Source organism: Triturus cristatus, chromosome 8 (genome assembly GCF_964204655.1).
Source record: "Triturus cristatus chromosome 8, aTriCri1.1, whole genome shotgun sequence".
Classification (NCBI taxonomy): Eukaryota; Metazoa; Chordata; class Amphibia; order Caudata; family Salamandridae; genus Triturus; species Triturus cristatus.
The window spans coordinates 1,662,208,543-1,662,226,749 of NC_140591.1; the positions used below are offsets into that span (position 1 = coordinate 1,662,208,543).

At 41.9% G+C, this 18,207-nt stretch overlaps 1 protein-coding gene across 1 annotated transcript in view; it reads left to right on the forward strand.

Annotated features, from left to right (window-relative positions):
• Positions 1-8,549, forward strand: part of LOC146808510 (extracellular calcium-sensing receptor-like) — a 146,490-nt gene extending 137,941 nt beyond the window's left edge. The window contains exon 6 of the mRNA XM_085623965.1: positions 7,625-8,549. Within this exon, the coding sequence (XP_085480091.1) occupies positions 7,625-8,547 (923 nt within the window). The 3' untranslated portion in view covers positions 8,548-8,549. The remainder of the gene's footprint in view (positions 1-7,624) is intronic.
• The last annotated feature ends 9,658 nt before the right edge of the window (positions 8,550-18,207 follow it).

Below are 18,207 nucleotides of genomic sequence, written 5' to 3' on the forward strand. Positions count from 1 at the left end.
ATGCATAGTAACCCTTACCCAGCAACCAGTCTAATTATTTCTGGTTTTTTATATTTTTTTCTAAATACGGAGTTTAGGATGGGACATCTTTTATGAATGGTCACACAGCACAGCACAATCGGGCACTCCTTTTCATCTGCAAATGTTTTTTATATTAAATTGAGAGCATACGTAAGCTGTGGGATTCTACAGTTCTGAAACCAGTGGGTACAGTGGGAGGGCGGGCGAACATCAACCTTTACTGTAACGATTTGAATTAATTGAACGGTTAACAAACTTTAGTTGCTGACTGCTTGGGTAGAACAGTTGGCACTAGTGGGGTACTTTGACAGTATGAAAAATTCAAAAAAAGAGGAGAGTCAAGGCTAGGGATCACGCACCAGTCAGCAATACCCTATCTCGGCTGAGTCTGTTATTGCATTTTTCGATGCTGAACCAGACATTACTTTCAACATAGGGGAGATACATATCCCAATTGAATGAAATCTAAAAACCTGGGTAGAAACTAGATCCCTTAGGATCGTAAGGAGCAACACAAATACACTTATTTGTGTTTTCGTTGTATACTGTCTTGCTTTTTAAATTCAATAGGATCTCATACAAGAATCCCTTAAAGCAAATAAAGATCTTAAAACACATCGGAGCCCTGAAGAAGTCTGTATGAGGAAGAAACACGTTGGCAATTATGAATTTTAAGAAATTTAATAAAGAATAAAAACTTTTCATAGCTACAATCAAAACTCATCAACATTTCTTTTAATTTTGTTTGGGGAAGATCTTGTTATGCTGTTTAAAACTGTGTGGATTACAAACCAGTTCAATTCACATAATCTATTAGTTTGAGTGCTGGGCCACCCCTTGTTCATTTTGTCTTAGTGGCATTCTTGTTACTTTGTCAGTATGCTAGGATGAGATCAACTGCCATCTCTGGGACATGCAACTGTCTTTAATTGCCATGCCATTTGTTAAGTCTTGCCTGCTTAGCAAGAATGCTGTTTTGGCACTGGAAAGTTTTGAAGAATGTCAAGTCACGGCATGTTCCCTGGGCCCTTTTACCTGTACGAGACACTATCCTCAACAGTTTTGACTCTTTCAAGAGTACTCTAGATGGTGGGCATAAAGCCCAAGCCAAGGCCCACCGCCCCCACAGCAGACACCCAGTCCTTTCGGAAACAGGATCGAGATCAAGCAGACAATGTCCAGGCCACCAGAGGCAACAGCCTTCTCAGTCCTGCACCCTAACTTCAACAGCTTTCAAATTACTTTAGTTTGTCCTTTGCTGCACTCAACCTCTTGTGCGGGGAGGAGCAGATATTTCCTCCAAGGGTGGCAATATATAACATCAGTCAGGTGGGAAATATCTTTCAGAGGAGTGCCTATCCATCTTGCTGTAAGAAGTGCAAGCTCTTTTGGCTGACTATTACTATTTTCACACACCAAAGAGGGATAGAGGCCTTTGTCCTATTTAGATCTATGCTCTCTGAAAGATTTCTTGTGGAACAACAAATTTAAGATGCACAAGCTGGACCAAATTTTGTCTGCCCACCATCCAGGTGATTGGATGGTGGCTTTGAAGATGTAGGATACCCACTTTCATGTATCCATTCAGCAGTCCCCCCGGATGCTACTTGCCATTCAAGGTGGAAAATGTGCATTTTCAATTTGCTATGCTTCCTTTTGGCATCATCAATGCTCCTTGGATGTTTACATATGTGATGGTGGGGGTTGCAACATACCTTTAGATGCTGGGCATTCCTTTTTTCTTCTACCTCAATGACTGGTTGTTTAAGGTGTGCTTGTTGCTGTCAGTCGTAGACCACCTCCAGACAACGAGGAATCTTTCAACTTCATGTGAGTTCACTAACAACATGCCAAAGTCACACCTGACTCTTTTGCAGAGCCTCATTGCAGTGGAACTTCAAGTTTCAGTGGATCCTGCAACAGGGGAACCTGTTGAATTCCACCCAGGTTTCAGAGAAGACTGCAAAAGACCTGCAGTGGTGTCTCAACCGCAATTGGACTGGTGAAAGATCACCCCTCCCTTTCCCACCCAGAGCTGACGGTAGTGAAAGATTCATCACTGCTGGGATGGAAGGTTATCTGGCAGAGGTGGACATCAGATGACTATGATCTCTGGCAGAGATCTATACACAAATCTTTTGCAGATGCAGGCCATTCGCCTTGCAGGAAAGACCTTCCTACCACCCATCAAAGGGAGGCTGGCTACTGTTCCTAAAAACAAAACCACGGCCATATGGTAATGCAACACGCAGGTTAGGGTGGGCGTTGGGTTCTGTACCAGAAGGAGTCTATGGAGCTTTCTGTAGCACAAAGGCATTTCCCTGGTCTTGAACCACCTGGAGGGATCTTTGAACACCAGGTTGGACAAGCTCAACTAGCAGGGTCTGGTGGATCATGTATGGTGGTTACAATTAGAGGTAGTACTCAGCATCTTCTGGCAATGGGGAGAATTCTAGCTAGATCTCATCAACAAAATTCATAATGTGCAATGTCAAAACATTTGTGTGTGGAATCTTCCAAGACGGCTCTCTCTCAAAGATGCATTCTGGATAGAGTGGTGCTTGGGAGAAGCAATGGCAATAAGCCTTTCTGCCACTGCCTCTCCTGTCTCAAGGTTTGAAGAAGACCAGGAATGACTGGACCCACGTCATGCTAGTTGCTTCAGATTAGGCAAGGAGAGTGTAGTACCTTGATGACAAGAGCATCTGTCCTTCATCAGGCTACTGCTTTGGGAGGATCTTCTGTCGATACAGGAGGACAGGGTCCTGCACACAAGCTTGCACAATCTGCACCTCTATGCGTGGAGATTGAGTGTGGTTTGTTGAGTACATTCAATCTTTCTCCTGAGATTGTTTATGTTATCCTTTTGCTCAATGCCTTTCTGCAGTCTGTTTATGCTGGGGGCTGGGACAAGTTTGTAGCTGGTTTGGGACCATTAATATGACCAGTTACAGGCCAAGCTGTTGATTGTGCTGCAATTTGTTTTGTCCCTCACTAAACAAAGACTTGCTGTGAGCACAATTAAAGGTTATTAGGTGACCCTTTTGGCCTTTTAATGTTTATCAAACCAACCATGCTTGTTCTAATCCCCTGTTGTGATAAGGTTTCCAAAAGGATTGCCTCATATGTTTCTCCCCAAGCTGTTTGTGATGCCACTGTAGAATCTGAATTTGGTCATCACTTTCCTCATCTGCGTGTAATTCAAACCCATAAACAGCTGTTCCCTTTGTTGTCTGACTAAATGCAGTGTTTCAGGTCACTGTCTATTTGGCTTGTAGCATGAGTGAACTCCGCTCTCACAGCAGCAGCCTTACACCAACATTTTTCCAAACAAAATAGTGCTGTGGCCAAGTTGGCCTTTTTGACTAAAGTTATGATGGCTTTTTATGTTGGGTAATCCATTGCTCTTCCAATGTTCTCTACCCCACCCCTTCCTGTGGACAAGGATTAGAGACTCCATCAGCTGGACAAGGAAAGAGCTATTAGCTTTTGCATTGTTCACACCAAAGACCATCAGTTAAAAGAACCGCTCTATGTGGGGTTCTCTGGGGCAAAAAAAAGCCAAGTGAGTGCAGAAAAGGACTTCATCAAGATGCATTGTGCTCTGCATCTAGATCTGCTATGCACTGGTGAAGCAGCTGCCTCCAGAGGGGTTGAGGCCAACCAGGGCCAACGCTGCTACCTTTGTGCTTGCACACAGTGTGCCTATCTTTGACATCTTTCAGACTGCAACATGGACATCAGTACACACATTCAGGAAACACTACTCAACAGCCAGGTCTGTCAGAATGGGCATTTGGTTATGTTGCCCCTGCATGGCTTTTTGATCTGAGCCATTCCACAGACCCATTACCTTGAGAGGTACTGCTTTGGTATCCATTCTAAAGGGCAGGATTCTGCAGCTGGAAGTACCGATCAGAAGAACAATTTACCTACCTTCGGTAACACTATTTCTGGGAATTCTCGATGAGACCACAGATTCCCCACGACCCTCTCACCTCCCTATTCTGTTGAACGGTCTTCTTTTCAATCTAAAAAGGTCTTAATCCAGATATCTGCACACTGTTGTTGGTAATTATTTTTGGGCTCCATGTCTGAGGCTGCGAACAAAGTCAAGTAAGAAACTGGTGCCAGTGCACATGAGTGTCACTTACATGTGTCACTTCCGGGGCGAAAGAAATTGGCGCATAGCCACATGACGCCACGAGCCAGTGTGCACAAGCAATGCTGTTAAATCTTTCGGGCCACTCTAATGTATGGGTATATTCTAAGGGTGAGGAATATGCATGTAGATAGAGTATCCACCAGCATTACTGATGATAAATTACGTGTTTTAGTAGTCAGATAATGAACCCAAAACCAGGTTCTGGTTATCCTACAGTCATATTGTCATATTTTTTCTGGTTTGCTTATCCACACAAGGTGCTGTCATATGAGAATCTTAGGCAAGTATTAGAAAATAGGCTGAAGAATCTGGTACACTCATAAAAGAAGAGATTTACTTCTCCTCCAAGTGGATGTTGCATCTTACTCCTGATTCAGCTGAAGAAATACGAGGATAGAATTTCAAGCTTTTTAATCCAGAGGACTAAGATCAGTCTAGTCGAACACTAAATTAGCCCCCAACGGTAACTTTGAAATTCTTTTAACCTTTCCAAAAGTCAATCCAAATTGTTATTGTTAGCCGCACAATCAAGCATTACGTGACATAAACCGAATGGCGAACTTACTTCTAAGGAATGCTACATAGAACAATGGTCGTATGTATAGAATTTCATATAAAATGAACACAATCTGAAATTGCACAAATGCTCATAAATTACACTTGAACCTGGCGATGTATCCTAAAACACATAGGACCAGACAAAGCAATGATTAAATACCTTCCATGTATTTGCAGTCAATTTCATGACAATAAATTGTTAAGTCCAAGAATCAGGTGCTCCTTAAGTGCTGAGTGAAAAATGTGCACCTGCTGTGCATCGAAAAGTGACCAGGGACAACAGCCAATGTTTGCCCCCAGTGGACTCTATTACCTGATGTTTGAGGAAACTTCCGTGAATAAGGTTGTTCCATACTCATTCCTGATGAAGAGCCTTCTTATATAGCATGAATCTTCTCCCCGCTGGAGTGTAGAATCACTCCATGTTCATTCATTGTTGTAGATCTCCTGAGGCAGAAATTCTGGCAAACTTTGGTCAGAACAGCATTTTCTGACTTCTGCAATCTATGAATGCGAACAGGTTCTTGATGCAAATCTCATTCATTTCAGAAATCATGACTGCAAATATTCATATATCTACATTTCATGATGTAGACAGCAGGATGTGAACTTTCCAAGAGATATGGACACCTAGGGCTCTTGTAAGCCCAGCATGGATTCTTTAAGTCCTTTTCTGGATGAAATGTATATATGATCATCAACAGAAGTCGACGACAATGAGAGTCAGGCCAACAATCTTTGGACTAATAAATAAAATAATCATCAAATAGGAGCAAACTTAGTGATTCGAAAGGCAAGACATAGTTTTGTACTAAATAATGGACTACACATTTTTAAAAAACAATACATTGAGTCATCTTTCACCCAGTGCATGGAAGGCACCATCAGGGTATATTCACTGATCCTGACTCAGAAGAAAGGGTACAATACTGCAAATAGTGAATGTGTTCAGGGCAGTGGGTTGGTGCAAAATCAATGCCATGAAGCACAAGGGAAGTTCTGTAATGCAATATAATATGATTGTTTGTAAATATAGGGGCATATGCATCAACATTGGCATTTGCGATTCCTTATTAGCGAAAAATAAGGATTTGCTAATAAGGAATAGTAAAAGGCTATGCATGTAGGAATCGCTATTCAAATAGCGATTCCTTAACTTTCCTTAATTGCTACTAGCAAATTGCGAGTAGCAATTAAGGAATGCCATCCCAATCATTCCTATGGGCCTCCAGGCCCATAGGAATGAATTGGAGATTGCATGAGCAAATAGCGAGTACCAGTAGGTTCTCGCAATTTGCTCATGCAATTTCAAGGGTGCAAGGGTGTCAAAATGACACCCTATTGCACCCCTGAAATTGATATGTGCACATATGTTGCACACACACATGCTCTAAGGGCATGTGTGTGCGCAACATGAAACTTTGAAAAATGCACAAAAGTGCATTTTTCAAACTTTTAGCAAATTACCATGCAGTTCATCTTCATGGTAATTTGCTCCCCCTATTAGCGAATTCGCTAATTTTTTAAGGAATCCCTAATTGAGATTCCTTAAATTAAGGAATCTCAATTTGGGATTCCTTAAATGCTATCGCTATTTAAGGAATCTCTATTTAAGGATTCCTTAAATAGCGATTTTTGCTTTTGGGTTGATGCATTGGGATTGGGTATTTTTAACTCAATACCGGGAGCTATTAGCGAATCGGTATTTTACCGACTGGATTTTGGCTTGATGCATGAGGCTGACTGTCTTTAAAGGTATGCATCAGTGTTATCGACCTCAGCTGAAGGGGAGGGCCAATAACAAGGACTTTGATTTGCATACAGCCAACTGCAGGGGGCTATGACTCCATTAGAACTTTTCACCCTACGAAGGCACAATGTCCTAATTAACAAAAGTTTATAATCAAGACACAACCCCATGGTGTAAAAACTCCCCCCCTTTTCTGTGGCATCTATTTGGACAAATCATGCATGTTACTGCCTGGACCGCGCACACTGCCACACCATGACCCTGGCAATAACTGAAATTCATGGACTTGACCAATATCACAGAAGGAACGAGGGAGGAAAGCCACAAAAACCACGGCTCTCTTTTGTCTCTGACAAATGTCTTTGGTTCTTCTGATGAGGCAGCAGAAGAGAGTGGATCTGCAGACGGTCCCTCCTCTTCAAACTGGTACTGCCTATAGTTGACCCTGCAGGAGGAGGGGGTGCCTCTGCTGACATCACAGCTTCTTCCTCTCTCACTGCCACTCCAACACTCCACATACCAGAGATAGAGCCTGAAAGGAGGAAGTGGCTAAAAGGAGACAGAGGCTGTGGATTAGGACATTCTGATGCTGATAGTAGCAGGTCTGAACCAGTGCTTATAGCTTGCTGCCTCTCCCTAGTTTTCAATATACAGTTCTGAGAGTTCAGGCTCTTGTCAAGCGTAAACCCAAAGAGACTAGCTCTCCACTTGGGGTTGAAGTCGCTCTTGAAAAGGGCATTAACCAGCCTGCCACCAAGTTTGAATTTCTTGAGTGGTGAGGAGAAAAGGAATTCGGTTTTAGTGCCATTCAGTCTTAAGTGCCTGCTTCTTATTTGGACAGGCATCATTGTACATTTTCTTCTTTGGAGAAACTTTGGTTTAGGAGTCCTCCTTTGTTGTGTGTGACCTTCATGTTTTGTGCAGTTGTTCAATGCAAAATGTTTGGGCCTGTGTGCAGAAAGTGATACGGGGCCCAAGTCTCCAATGTCAATCTCTTCTGGTAGTTGAGGCTCTAATTGTGCATGAAAAATAATCTGACTTAAAAGCCTGTCCCCACCCTCCCAGGCATCAATGAATACTGCTGTTAATTGTTTTATCAAACATGTCTAAACTAGTTTATTTTTTTTCAGATATGATCTCCTGCACAAAATGTCCTGACAGCGAGTGGTCCAATGAAGAACGGGATCAATGCATTGAAAGGGTTGTGGAATTCCTGACATTTGAGGAGCCATTGGGTCTAACACTCACAATCTCTGCCTCCTCAATGACCTTCCTCACAGCTTCTGTGCTTCTAGTTTTCATGAAGTACCAAAATACTCCCATTGTCAAGGCCAACAACCGCGGGCTCAGTTACCTGATCCTCATTGCCCTAATGCTCTGCTTCCTCTGCTCCCTCATCTTCATCGGCCGCCCCAGAAGACTCACCTGCATACTGAGGCAGATGGTTTTTGGGGTCATTTTTTCCATCAGTGTCTCCTGTATTCTGGCAAAAACTGTGATTGTTTTTCTTGCCTTCATGGCAACAAACCCAAGAAGCTCTGCAAGAAAATGGTTAGGATTAAAGACGCCAATCTCCATTGTCTTATTCTGCTCCTTGATCCAAACTCTAATATGTGTTGTCTGGGTAATCATTTCCCCCCCTTACCCAGAATTGAACACAGTGTCTTATATTAACAAGGTCGTTTTTGAGTGTAATGAAGGAGACACCATCTTCTTCTACTGCATGCTGGGATACATGGGCCTCCTGGCCACAGTCAGCTTTATAGTGGCCTTTCTCTCAAGGAATCTGCCCGGAAGCTTCAACGAGGCCAAGCTGATCACCTTCAGTATGCTGGTGTTTGTCAGTGTGTGGATCTCCTTCATCCCGGCATACCTGAGCACACGGGGAAAATACATGGTGGCCGTGGAGGTGTTTGCCATTGTGTGCTCCGGTGCTGGACTGCTGGGGTGTATATTTTTTCCAAAGTGCTACATAATTTTGTTAAGGCCTGATATGAATTCCAGACAGTGTGTTGTTGGCAAAGTACACTTTGGTAATAAAAAGCTAGAATGAGAGTTAGCCATGAGTTGTACTTATTTATTCATTAGAGGAACTATATTGCATGGACTACACCCAGAAGAAAATGGCAGCGCACTGTACATACATAAAACAGGAAGGTAAACATAGTTTCCATGCTTTCATATATAGTGAAACCGAGCATATGAGCAAGAAACCTTTTAAGGCATGATAAAGAAGAACTCATGCTGATCAATATAGCTTACAATAATGCAAAGACAGACCACAAAGAGGTATGCAGTAATAGAGAACAACTAGACAATGCACAATGTAAGGAACAACACAGACTGACAAGGGGTTATGATGAAAAACAGGTCTGATGCTAAAAATGACATTTAGATTGAAAAGTAATTGGAGAGTGACTTAAACACCTATCATAAGACACTTAAGTGAACCAAGGAGTACTCATATCCATGTGTTTGAAAAGGAAGTGGTCCTTCTGTACGTTTTTCAAAAAGGGGCAGAGATGGCACCAGTCTTGTTTGCGTCATTAGGACATCCTGTTTTAATGGGCCATTTCCTGAGAAGGTTTGAACATGTTTTTGTTTCCCTTTAGAAGACATCTAGTCTGAGGGTGCCTTTGACTTTGCCATTTGGAAGGGTTCCGGATGGGATTCAGTCTTGCAGAATCCGATTCAGAACCCCTGTTTCCGAGCGAATTGTATAGCTTTCCAAGCGAACGATTACATTGTCTGGAAACCGTACGAGCAGTCCGAATCAGTTCTGAAAGGCATTTGCACAACCCGAGCCTTTCAGAGCAGATTCGTACAACTCTATGGAGACGGTTTCCGGACCAGCCAGTAAGATGACCGATTTGGACAGGCATTACAAATCGGTTTTCCCCAGACGAAACACTGCTGGAATCGGTATTTGGAGGTCCATTGCGGTACCCCCTTCACCTGGAGGTGTCCGATTGGGGTCTGTGGGGGGTACCCAAGGGATCCCTTTTCCCAGTCATGCATAATGCGGCTGGCACCATAGGGTGACCGCCACAGGGTGCAAGGTTTTCCCCAGCCAACCCTTTTTTCACTGGGAGCCTCTGTTCTCGTTCTGAACACAGGTTCCCATTGAAGTCATTGCGAGTCCAACCGAACAATATTGGGAAGCATCATTATCGGTCATCCGCACTCGCAGGACTCGATATGTTTGGAAACTATTCCGGACCCAATTAGCTCAGGACAGTTTCCAAACAACATAGTAATCGGCCCCCTTCGGCGAGGCATGTTTGACTTTTGGTCTAAGTTTTCGTTGGTGAATGCCAAAAAGTAGTATTAAATTTTGTGATTACTAAAAAGTAGTGTAGTTAGACTTTTGGTCTACGTTTACCTTTATGAATACCAAAAAGTGGTAAACTTACACAAAAGTGTATGATTACCTTTGTGAATTGGGCCCAATGTGTCCAGTCTAAGTTGCAGCTGTGCAAAAATATTTCAGGGGGGTCCCTTGAAAGCTGCTCAAGAGAAAGACACAGATCAACTTAGTCTTTGATAGGATATGGCAATCACTGTCTTAACCCAACAACTAAGAGTGGAAAAGTAACAAATAGAAAATCTACTTTCCTGAAGGAAGCTGTTCTCCAAATAGATGGCGAGAGCCCTAACCAGATCTAGGAAAGGCTGTAAGATTTTCTGATGAGAAGAAGGTGCATTAAAAAAAGGCAGAAAGGATCAGACCTGCAGAGAGATGACAAGAGGAGGAGACTTTCAGGACAAGGGAAAAGCTTAGTCTAAACACTACTTTGTCATGGTAACAACTTAAATATAATTCATTGAATAGGAGAGCACCAATCTCTCCTAGCCCCCAACCTGAAGTTATGGTCTTGATACAAAGTACTTTCATGGTCAATCATTTCAAGGAAGCTGAAGAAATTAGATTAAAATAGGAATCCTGCAAGAAGTTAAACACTAAAGGGAAGTTTAACGGTGGGAACAAAGCAAACACAAAGAGATGATGATTGAGTGCTAAACCTTTTCAGACACTCATACCAGTCACAGTTCTGATTTGAATCCATCACTGTTCTTTAGCTCACTTTGCCACCCAAGTTCAGACCCAGCCATATGCAAATCAGTCTTGACCCTGTCCCTCATGGGAACAGTCCAGCCCGAACTGCCAAACCAGGTCTTCCCTGGACCGTAAACAAGCATCCCGGGACTGGTTATGTGGTAACATCCCTCATCAGCCAGGCTAGCTTGCATCCAGTGGCAAAGTGAGCAAGGGATCCACATATGGGCATACCCTGCCAACTTAGGAAGAACAAAGCAGAAAGAGATGATGGACGGGGCACTGAAACTTTTCAGACACTCACCCCCAGTTCCACGGGGGAACAGGAGAATGGACCACTGGCCTTCTCATGCAAAGGTTTTTTTATAAATGAGAGGCCAAAGAGGCAAATCAAAAATTGATTGACCTCTCATAGTTTAAATTGCTGCCCATTGGATACGAGGAGTGAAAACTGTCAACCCCAGAAGAATGCATAAAACAGGGATAAGTGTTACCGTCTTAACAAAGCAGATCTCAGAGACACAAGATGAGGCAGATTTATCATTCCTTCACGCAGCACAACGTAGCAAGCTAGGTAAAAGGGCAGGAATGCACCATATTTACCAATATACAGCACATTCCTGTCCTTTCCTTGTTTTGGTGCACATTTGTCTGTGCATCATGTTGCAGGGATGCCTGCGTTGTAGGCAGGATTGTTTTTGTCCAGAAAGGTTGCTCTTCCTGCACATAAACTATCCTCAGAGTCATCGTCCTTTTTCTAAGTGTGCCGCAGAATGCAGGACACATAGAAACAGGAAAAAACTAGGAGAAATTAAGATATTTCTCCTTGTTGCGCCTCTGGTGGGGAGGCGTACAATTCTGATGCATTCACAACTCTACCAATGTTGGTAAATCTGGCAATGTATCCAGATCCATGGGTGGATACATGGGAACACCCACACTCCACCCATGGAACGCCTCCCTGGGGCAGAGTAACACATCTATTTGTGCTGTGGTGCGTTACTCTTGATTTATCAAGCCACTCAGGGCCACGCAGGGTGGTATTGCCAGGCTTGATAAGTCTCATTAATTTTTGTGTTTCCCTTGTGTGGTGCAATGGTGGCACAAAAGCTTGATAAATATCCCCCATAGTCTCTGCCAGGGAGAAGGGGAACTTACTCTGCTGACTCTGCAATGAGACCCTAGGGGCAGCTGAACACTCATAATTGCTGTATTTTACATACCCCAACAGCAGTCAAAGAGGTCATTTTCCCTGTGCGAAGAAGAAGGTCTAAGCATTTCTCATCTTGATATGCACATATGAGGGGATACCAATCGTGCATGTTATTTGCTTTAACGCTTGTGGGAGAACATCTGTTTCGCCTGTTTCATAACTGCGCATTTCAGCAAAAGAAATAGGATAAGATTAGAAAGCAGTAGGTTTCTAATGGCCCCTTCAAGGTATTTCTAGCAAGCATTTTCATACAGTTGGCTGTCCTTCATAAGTTCTTGCCAAATTATATGTTTTGAAGTTGCGTCTTGGTCTGTATTTAACTTTGGATAGAAAGAAGCAAAAAATGCTGTTCGAATACTGGATTGTTTATAGAGTTTTAACTTGAATTTCAACTCACTAAAAATGATAGGGGTAGCACAAGTGGCATTACATGACCTTTGACCTTCAATTTCACTCACACACACATGCTTACAAATACACTCATTCATACTTACAAACACTCTCTCTCACATAAACACACACTCCACCACAAGCATGCACATAACATACATTTATAGGCATTCTTTTTCTTACCTCAGTTACTAGGGAAGGTCATATTCCAGCTAAATATGGTTAATGTTATGACACTAATAGTGAATAATGGAACATTATCCACTATTATTGTACAAAAAATTAGACATAACAAAGAAATGAGCCCCAACCCACCTCCATAAGGATGAGTTGTGTTTCTGGCCCTGAATTGACCTCCTCTGAGGCCAAGGGTCACAAAGGCAGTGCCAGAGATTACAAGGGGAAAAGCGGGGGGTCGTAGCTGCGAACCCTGGTGACCCCTAAATGATGATAATGAATTATAATTTCAAACTAACCTGAGCTTGTACAGTACTGTCCAGAAGGGCAATCAAAACTGTCTGCACATGGCCAAACTTACAAAGTATCTAAATATAGGACAATTTACCCAAAAAAGCACCAGTTGCAAAATGTAATGTAGGCTCAACGTTTTGCCCATTTTTGTACAAGCTGAAGTGGGAATAGTACATTTCACTTCTTTGAGAATCCAGCTCTTTCCCTACATTTGCACTGACTGGAGTAGGAATAGTAACCTAACTCCTCCGAAGTCCCACACTATCCATACTGTTGCATAGACTGGAGTAGGAATAAGCCAGAGTCTGAATAGTATATTTAATATTCTTAGACTCCAACAGTTTTCATAATATTGATAAAATAGATTTTATAACAATAATTGTTTTTATTTCTACTTTATGTTATTTGATTATATTTTTTAATTCATTTTAATATCTAAAGCATATTTAGTAAATATGTTTTTTGTGCTTTGTAAATTTTAAACATTTGATTTATTGTCTACCATAAATTATTATATTTTTTCTTATTGAAATGTTAATATTTTGATGGTTTTATTGTGTGTGTATTTGATATGTATATTCACTGAAAAAAACAAAGGTTACAGGGACGTTATAGTTAGGCTCAGGTTTCACTCATACCCAACCATGGAAATTCAGCAGTTATTGTTCCCTGAGCTAACTATAACTTACGCTCCTGCAATGAACTTCTTATGATCTCACCTATTAAATCACTCATGACATGGTCAGTGACATCACGAATGGAATCTCAAATGACATCACTGATGACATTATCCAGGGAGTACAAGTATTTTTTAACAGAAGATGAGTGTTAAACATACATACTAATCTGCTACAAAAGTTAAAGTAGTATACTAGGTGTACTATTAATGAATGACACTACTTCTAACATATATTACATGAGTGTCTGTGTGAGTGTGTGTATCAGGGTGTAAATGGGTGTATGAGTGGCTGTATGGGTGTGGCTGCATGGGTGTATAAGGGTGTGTGTGGCTAGCTATGTGGGTGAGTGAGTTGAGCGAGTGGCTCTGTGAGTGGCTGTATTGCTGAATGAGTGGTATGTCAGTGGCTGTATGAGTGAGAAAGTTGCTGTGTAAGTGGTTGTATGGGGGTGAGCAGGTGTGTGAATGACGGTATAGGTGATTGAGGTGGTGCCTAAACGGCTATATGTTTGAGTGACTGGGTGTGTAAGTGGCTATACGGTGAACGAGTGGCAGTTTAGTTAAGTGAGTCAGTGTGTGAGTGGCTGTATTGGAGCATGAGTGTCTGTGTGAATGGCTGTATGGGTAAGTGAACGGATATGTGAGTGCTTGTATGGATGTGTGAATGGATATATAAGTGGTTGTTTGGGTATGTGAGTGAGTGTGTGAGTAGTTTTATTGGTGATTGAGTAGTTGGGTGAGTACTTGTATTGATCTTTGTTTGGATATGTGAGTGGTTGTGTTGTCATGTAGTTCCTATAAATCTATATAGGATCTGCACATTTAGACAACATAAACTGTGGAATTTATTGCCCAGATTGATTCCAGACACCCCTTCCAGATATGTTCACCTGTATACTAGCTAGCTCACAGTGCCACCATGAACCCTTCTTACCAAGGAGGGAATAGTTTCTGACAACTATCAAACATGATAACCCTGTCCTCTCAAGGATCGTGGAACCAGTACAGTACATTTTGCTCAGTCACTCGTGCTCACTTTGTCTCAGAGAGATACACAGGATAAATGATGGGGACGTTTTCAATAAGCATTTATTGAGCCAGCGTCATTCTAGTGTAAAATATGTGTGCTGCAACCATAAGACAGAAACAGATGTATACGGTTATAAGCACCAACAGAGTAAATAGATGGTAGAATTCTACCATAGTGCTAAAACAATGGATATATTCAGGTATATAGATACATGACAATACTAATGCGTACTCCTACGATGCTAACCCTAACTAGTTGTACCTAAACATACCTAGCGTGTATGTAGGTGTATAGCCAAGAATCCCCTGAGGATAGAGCCAACCCCATTACCTGAAGTGAGAGAATGAAGGACCCCATCTTGGTCTTGAGATGTACACCCCATGAGGTATGTCAGACCATTGCGTGCTGGAGTATGAGTGCAGGGACCTCGGAGTCTCGTGTCAGTGTGTATGCTTGGAAGTCTTTCTCCTCTGCTTGCCCCAGCCAAGATATGGTGTTTATATACTCAAAAGGTACCCTTGGGGTTCTACCTTGCTGTGTCATGTCGGCCAAGGAGGACGATATTGATGAACTTTATACACACTTCTTATGCAGAAGATGGTAATCCTGCTGTGCTTCTGAGAATCCTCATGCATAAGAAATGAGGCTAGTTTTCTGAGAAAACCACATGACATTTAGCAGCACCTAACTACTAAAAGGTCAGCACCAAAACCTTCATGTGGTACAATGTCAGACTAAATGTAGGTGAAAGGTTAGGAGACTACCCAGGTCTATATAGGGGTACATTGTGAATCATAACACCCACTCCTCATCCGACTGGATGATATATCAAAATATATATGTATAAGAAAAAGAATGTCCTTATAATAAATCTTAAAAACAATGTTATTAAACTGTTCTAACAAGTACAACAAGTACTTTAAAACCCTATACGTCCAATATATATATATATATATTCACTGAAAAAACCATAGGTTTCAGGGGCGTTATAGTTAGCTGGACATTTCCCTCGTACAAAACCCTAGAAATTCCCCTGTTATAGTTAGTTCAGCTAACTATAACTCGCGCCCCCGCAATGCACTGCTGATGACGCCCATATTACATCACTCATGACCTGGTCAGTGACATCACTGATGACATCACTGATGACATCTGAAATTACATCACTGATGACGTCATCCAGTGAGTCTTTGTTTCTGTAAAGTTTTAATATGTTCAATATATATATTGAAATGCCTGTTGAAGAATGAGTGGGTGTACATTTGTGTGAATGGATGATTTTCTAGGTGCGTAACTGACTCTATAAGTGAGTCATTAAATGTATCTTACTGCAGACTTGTGACTAAACTGTGTGAATGTCTGTATGTGTCTGTGTGTTGGTGTATAAGTGGCTGCATGGTTTTGTGAATAGCTATATGAGTGTCTATATGGGTTATTGATTGGTTGTCTGAGTATCTGTATGGGTGCCTGAGTGTTTGTGTGCGTAGGCTGTGTGTGACTCTGTGCATAGATATGTGAGTGGGTGATTCTATGGGTGCATGGTTTTAAGAGTGCATCTGTGATGAACTGTATAGTTGAGTCAGTGTATGTATGGGTGTGTTAGGGATTGAATGTATATCTCAGTGGTACATTAGTGACTAACTACATATGTTAAAGGCAGTATATATGCGTGTAAGAGTATATAAGTGGGTATATGTAAGAGTGTGTGATTGTGAGAGTGGCTGTATGGATAAGTGTGTGCTTGTAGCAATGATTGTATAAGAGCGTAAGAATGTGGTACTATTTTTATGAGTAAGTGAACTTGAGTGTGTATTACTGCATAGGTGAGTAAATGGGAGTGTAATTAATTATTTGCATGACTGACTAGGTGTGAGAGTACCTCTATGGATGATTGGTGGTGTGTGAGTGTCTATGTAGGTGTATAAATGCATATGATAGTCTTGTACGGAGTGACTGTAAGTATGAGTGACTGTACAGGTGAATGAGTGGGGGTGTATGTAGACCTAAGAGTTAATGAGTGGGTATGTAGATATTGTTTTTTGAGTATCTATGGTTTTGAGAATGGAAGTCTGAAATTTTGAGTCGGTGTATCAAAGGTTATATTAGGGTGTGAGAAGATGCGGTAATTTATCACATGGATGACGTCATCAGTGATGACATCAGTGATGTCATCAGTGATGTCACTGACCATGTCATGAGTGATGTCATATGTGACGTCATCAGCAGTGCATTGCGGGGGCGCGAGTTATAGTTAGCTGAACTAACTATAACAGGGGAAATTCTAGGGTTTTGTACGAGGGAAATGTCCAGCTAACTATAACACCCCTGAAACCTATGTTTTTTTCAGTGAATTTCTAAGGTTTTTTAAATGCCAATTCCTAACTATAACGCCCCTGAAACCTATGGTTTTTTCAGTGAATTTCAAAGGTTTTTTAGATGCCAATTCCTAACTATAACGCCCCTGAAACCTATGGTTTTTTCAGTAAATTTCAAAGGTTTTTTAAATGCTAATTCCTATCTATAACTTATCTCTAAAGATATCATAAAAAGCATTATTTTTTAAAAGTAGGGTGCACATTAGTTTTGTGGAAAAGCATCTTTGTGATTGGTTAAGAAAAAGCATTTTCAACGTGGAGTACATATCATAGGATAAAATTTGCTCAGATCAACCACACCTGCTACTTGCATTTGGAAGGCACTGTTGGAACTTAAAACAATCATCAACTTTTAACCTGCACGTGTCGTTAAATATTCAAGAAAATGTTACAAAAACAATATCGTTAAGTTTTAAAAAATTTAACTTTTAACCTGCACGTGTAGTAGAATGTTCTAGAAAGTGTGTTGATAGAATACGTTGCACTTCTGACTTCTATGAGTTGTTGAATATTAAAAAAACGGTTCATATGGAAAATTAAAAAGAAACCAATAGAGAAGTTTTCAAACCTAAAAGAATCAAGGAACTATTCTAATTTATTGTTTACATGTATTTATGTGTGCAGCAACAAAATTATAGGCACAACAGCACTAGGAAGAGGAAGAAGCAGGGAGTGGGGGGAGGGGGGGAGATGGGCAGAATGGCACACATGCACAATTAAGTACAACACACATATAGACTAACAATGTCCAAAATGAAACACACCAAGAAGGAGCACAAGTCACACAACCCGCCAACATCACACCACTGAACGAGCATAGAAGTGAAAACCACACTGCATTCATACAGGATGTGTACAAAGGCCAGTCGTTGGTGTTGTGGGATGTCTGCGACCGTGGTCATCATGGATGAGATGCCCAGCATGTGGCACATGGTCGAGTTCACTATGTGTTATGTTGCCAAACGGCTGCTCCTCTCTCCCACAAGCCCCCACACTTTTGTACGGTGAGCTGTTGTTTCTCGTGCACTCGTACGGCACGCCATTGTAATGCCTATTTGCGCATGTCCTGCTACATTCCAACTACAACATCACAGTGCCGTTTGGAGGTGGTGCATGCCACTTTGCAACGGCTTTGCAACGGCTGCAGCTCTTGCAACAGGCCACACCAGAACACAGAGACACACTTACCGCACTTCCTGTACACGGACATGTCCGAGACACCCCGTTCCCCTTGCTGGATAGGCACACCCCTGCACTGACCTGTGAACCCCAGACCAGCACACGCCAGTTGTGCATGCAGGAGGATGCATACGTAGCTACACATCCAGGCTCACTGCCAACGCTGAGGTGACAGCACACTGTGATGTTGCAGGGCTCGTGCCTATCATGCTAAGACAATGACCACAGGGACACACTTACTAAGATATGGGTTTGGGGGGCATTGGTGGTCCTGGAGTTGTTGTGATGAGTCTTCTGGCCCTCATGGGTATCCCTGTAT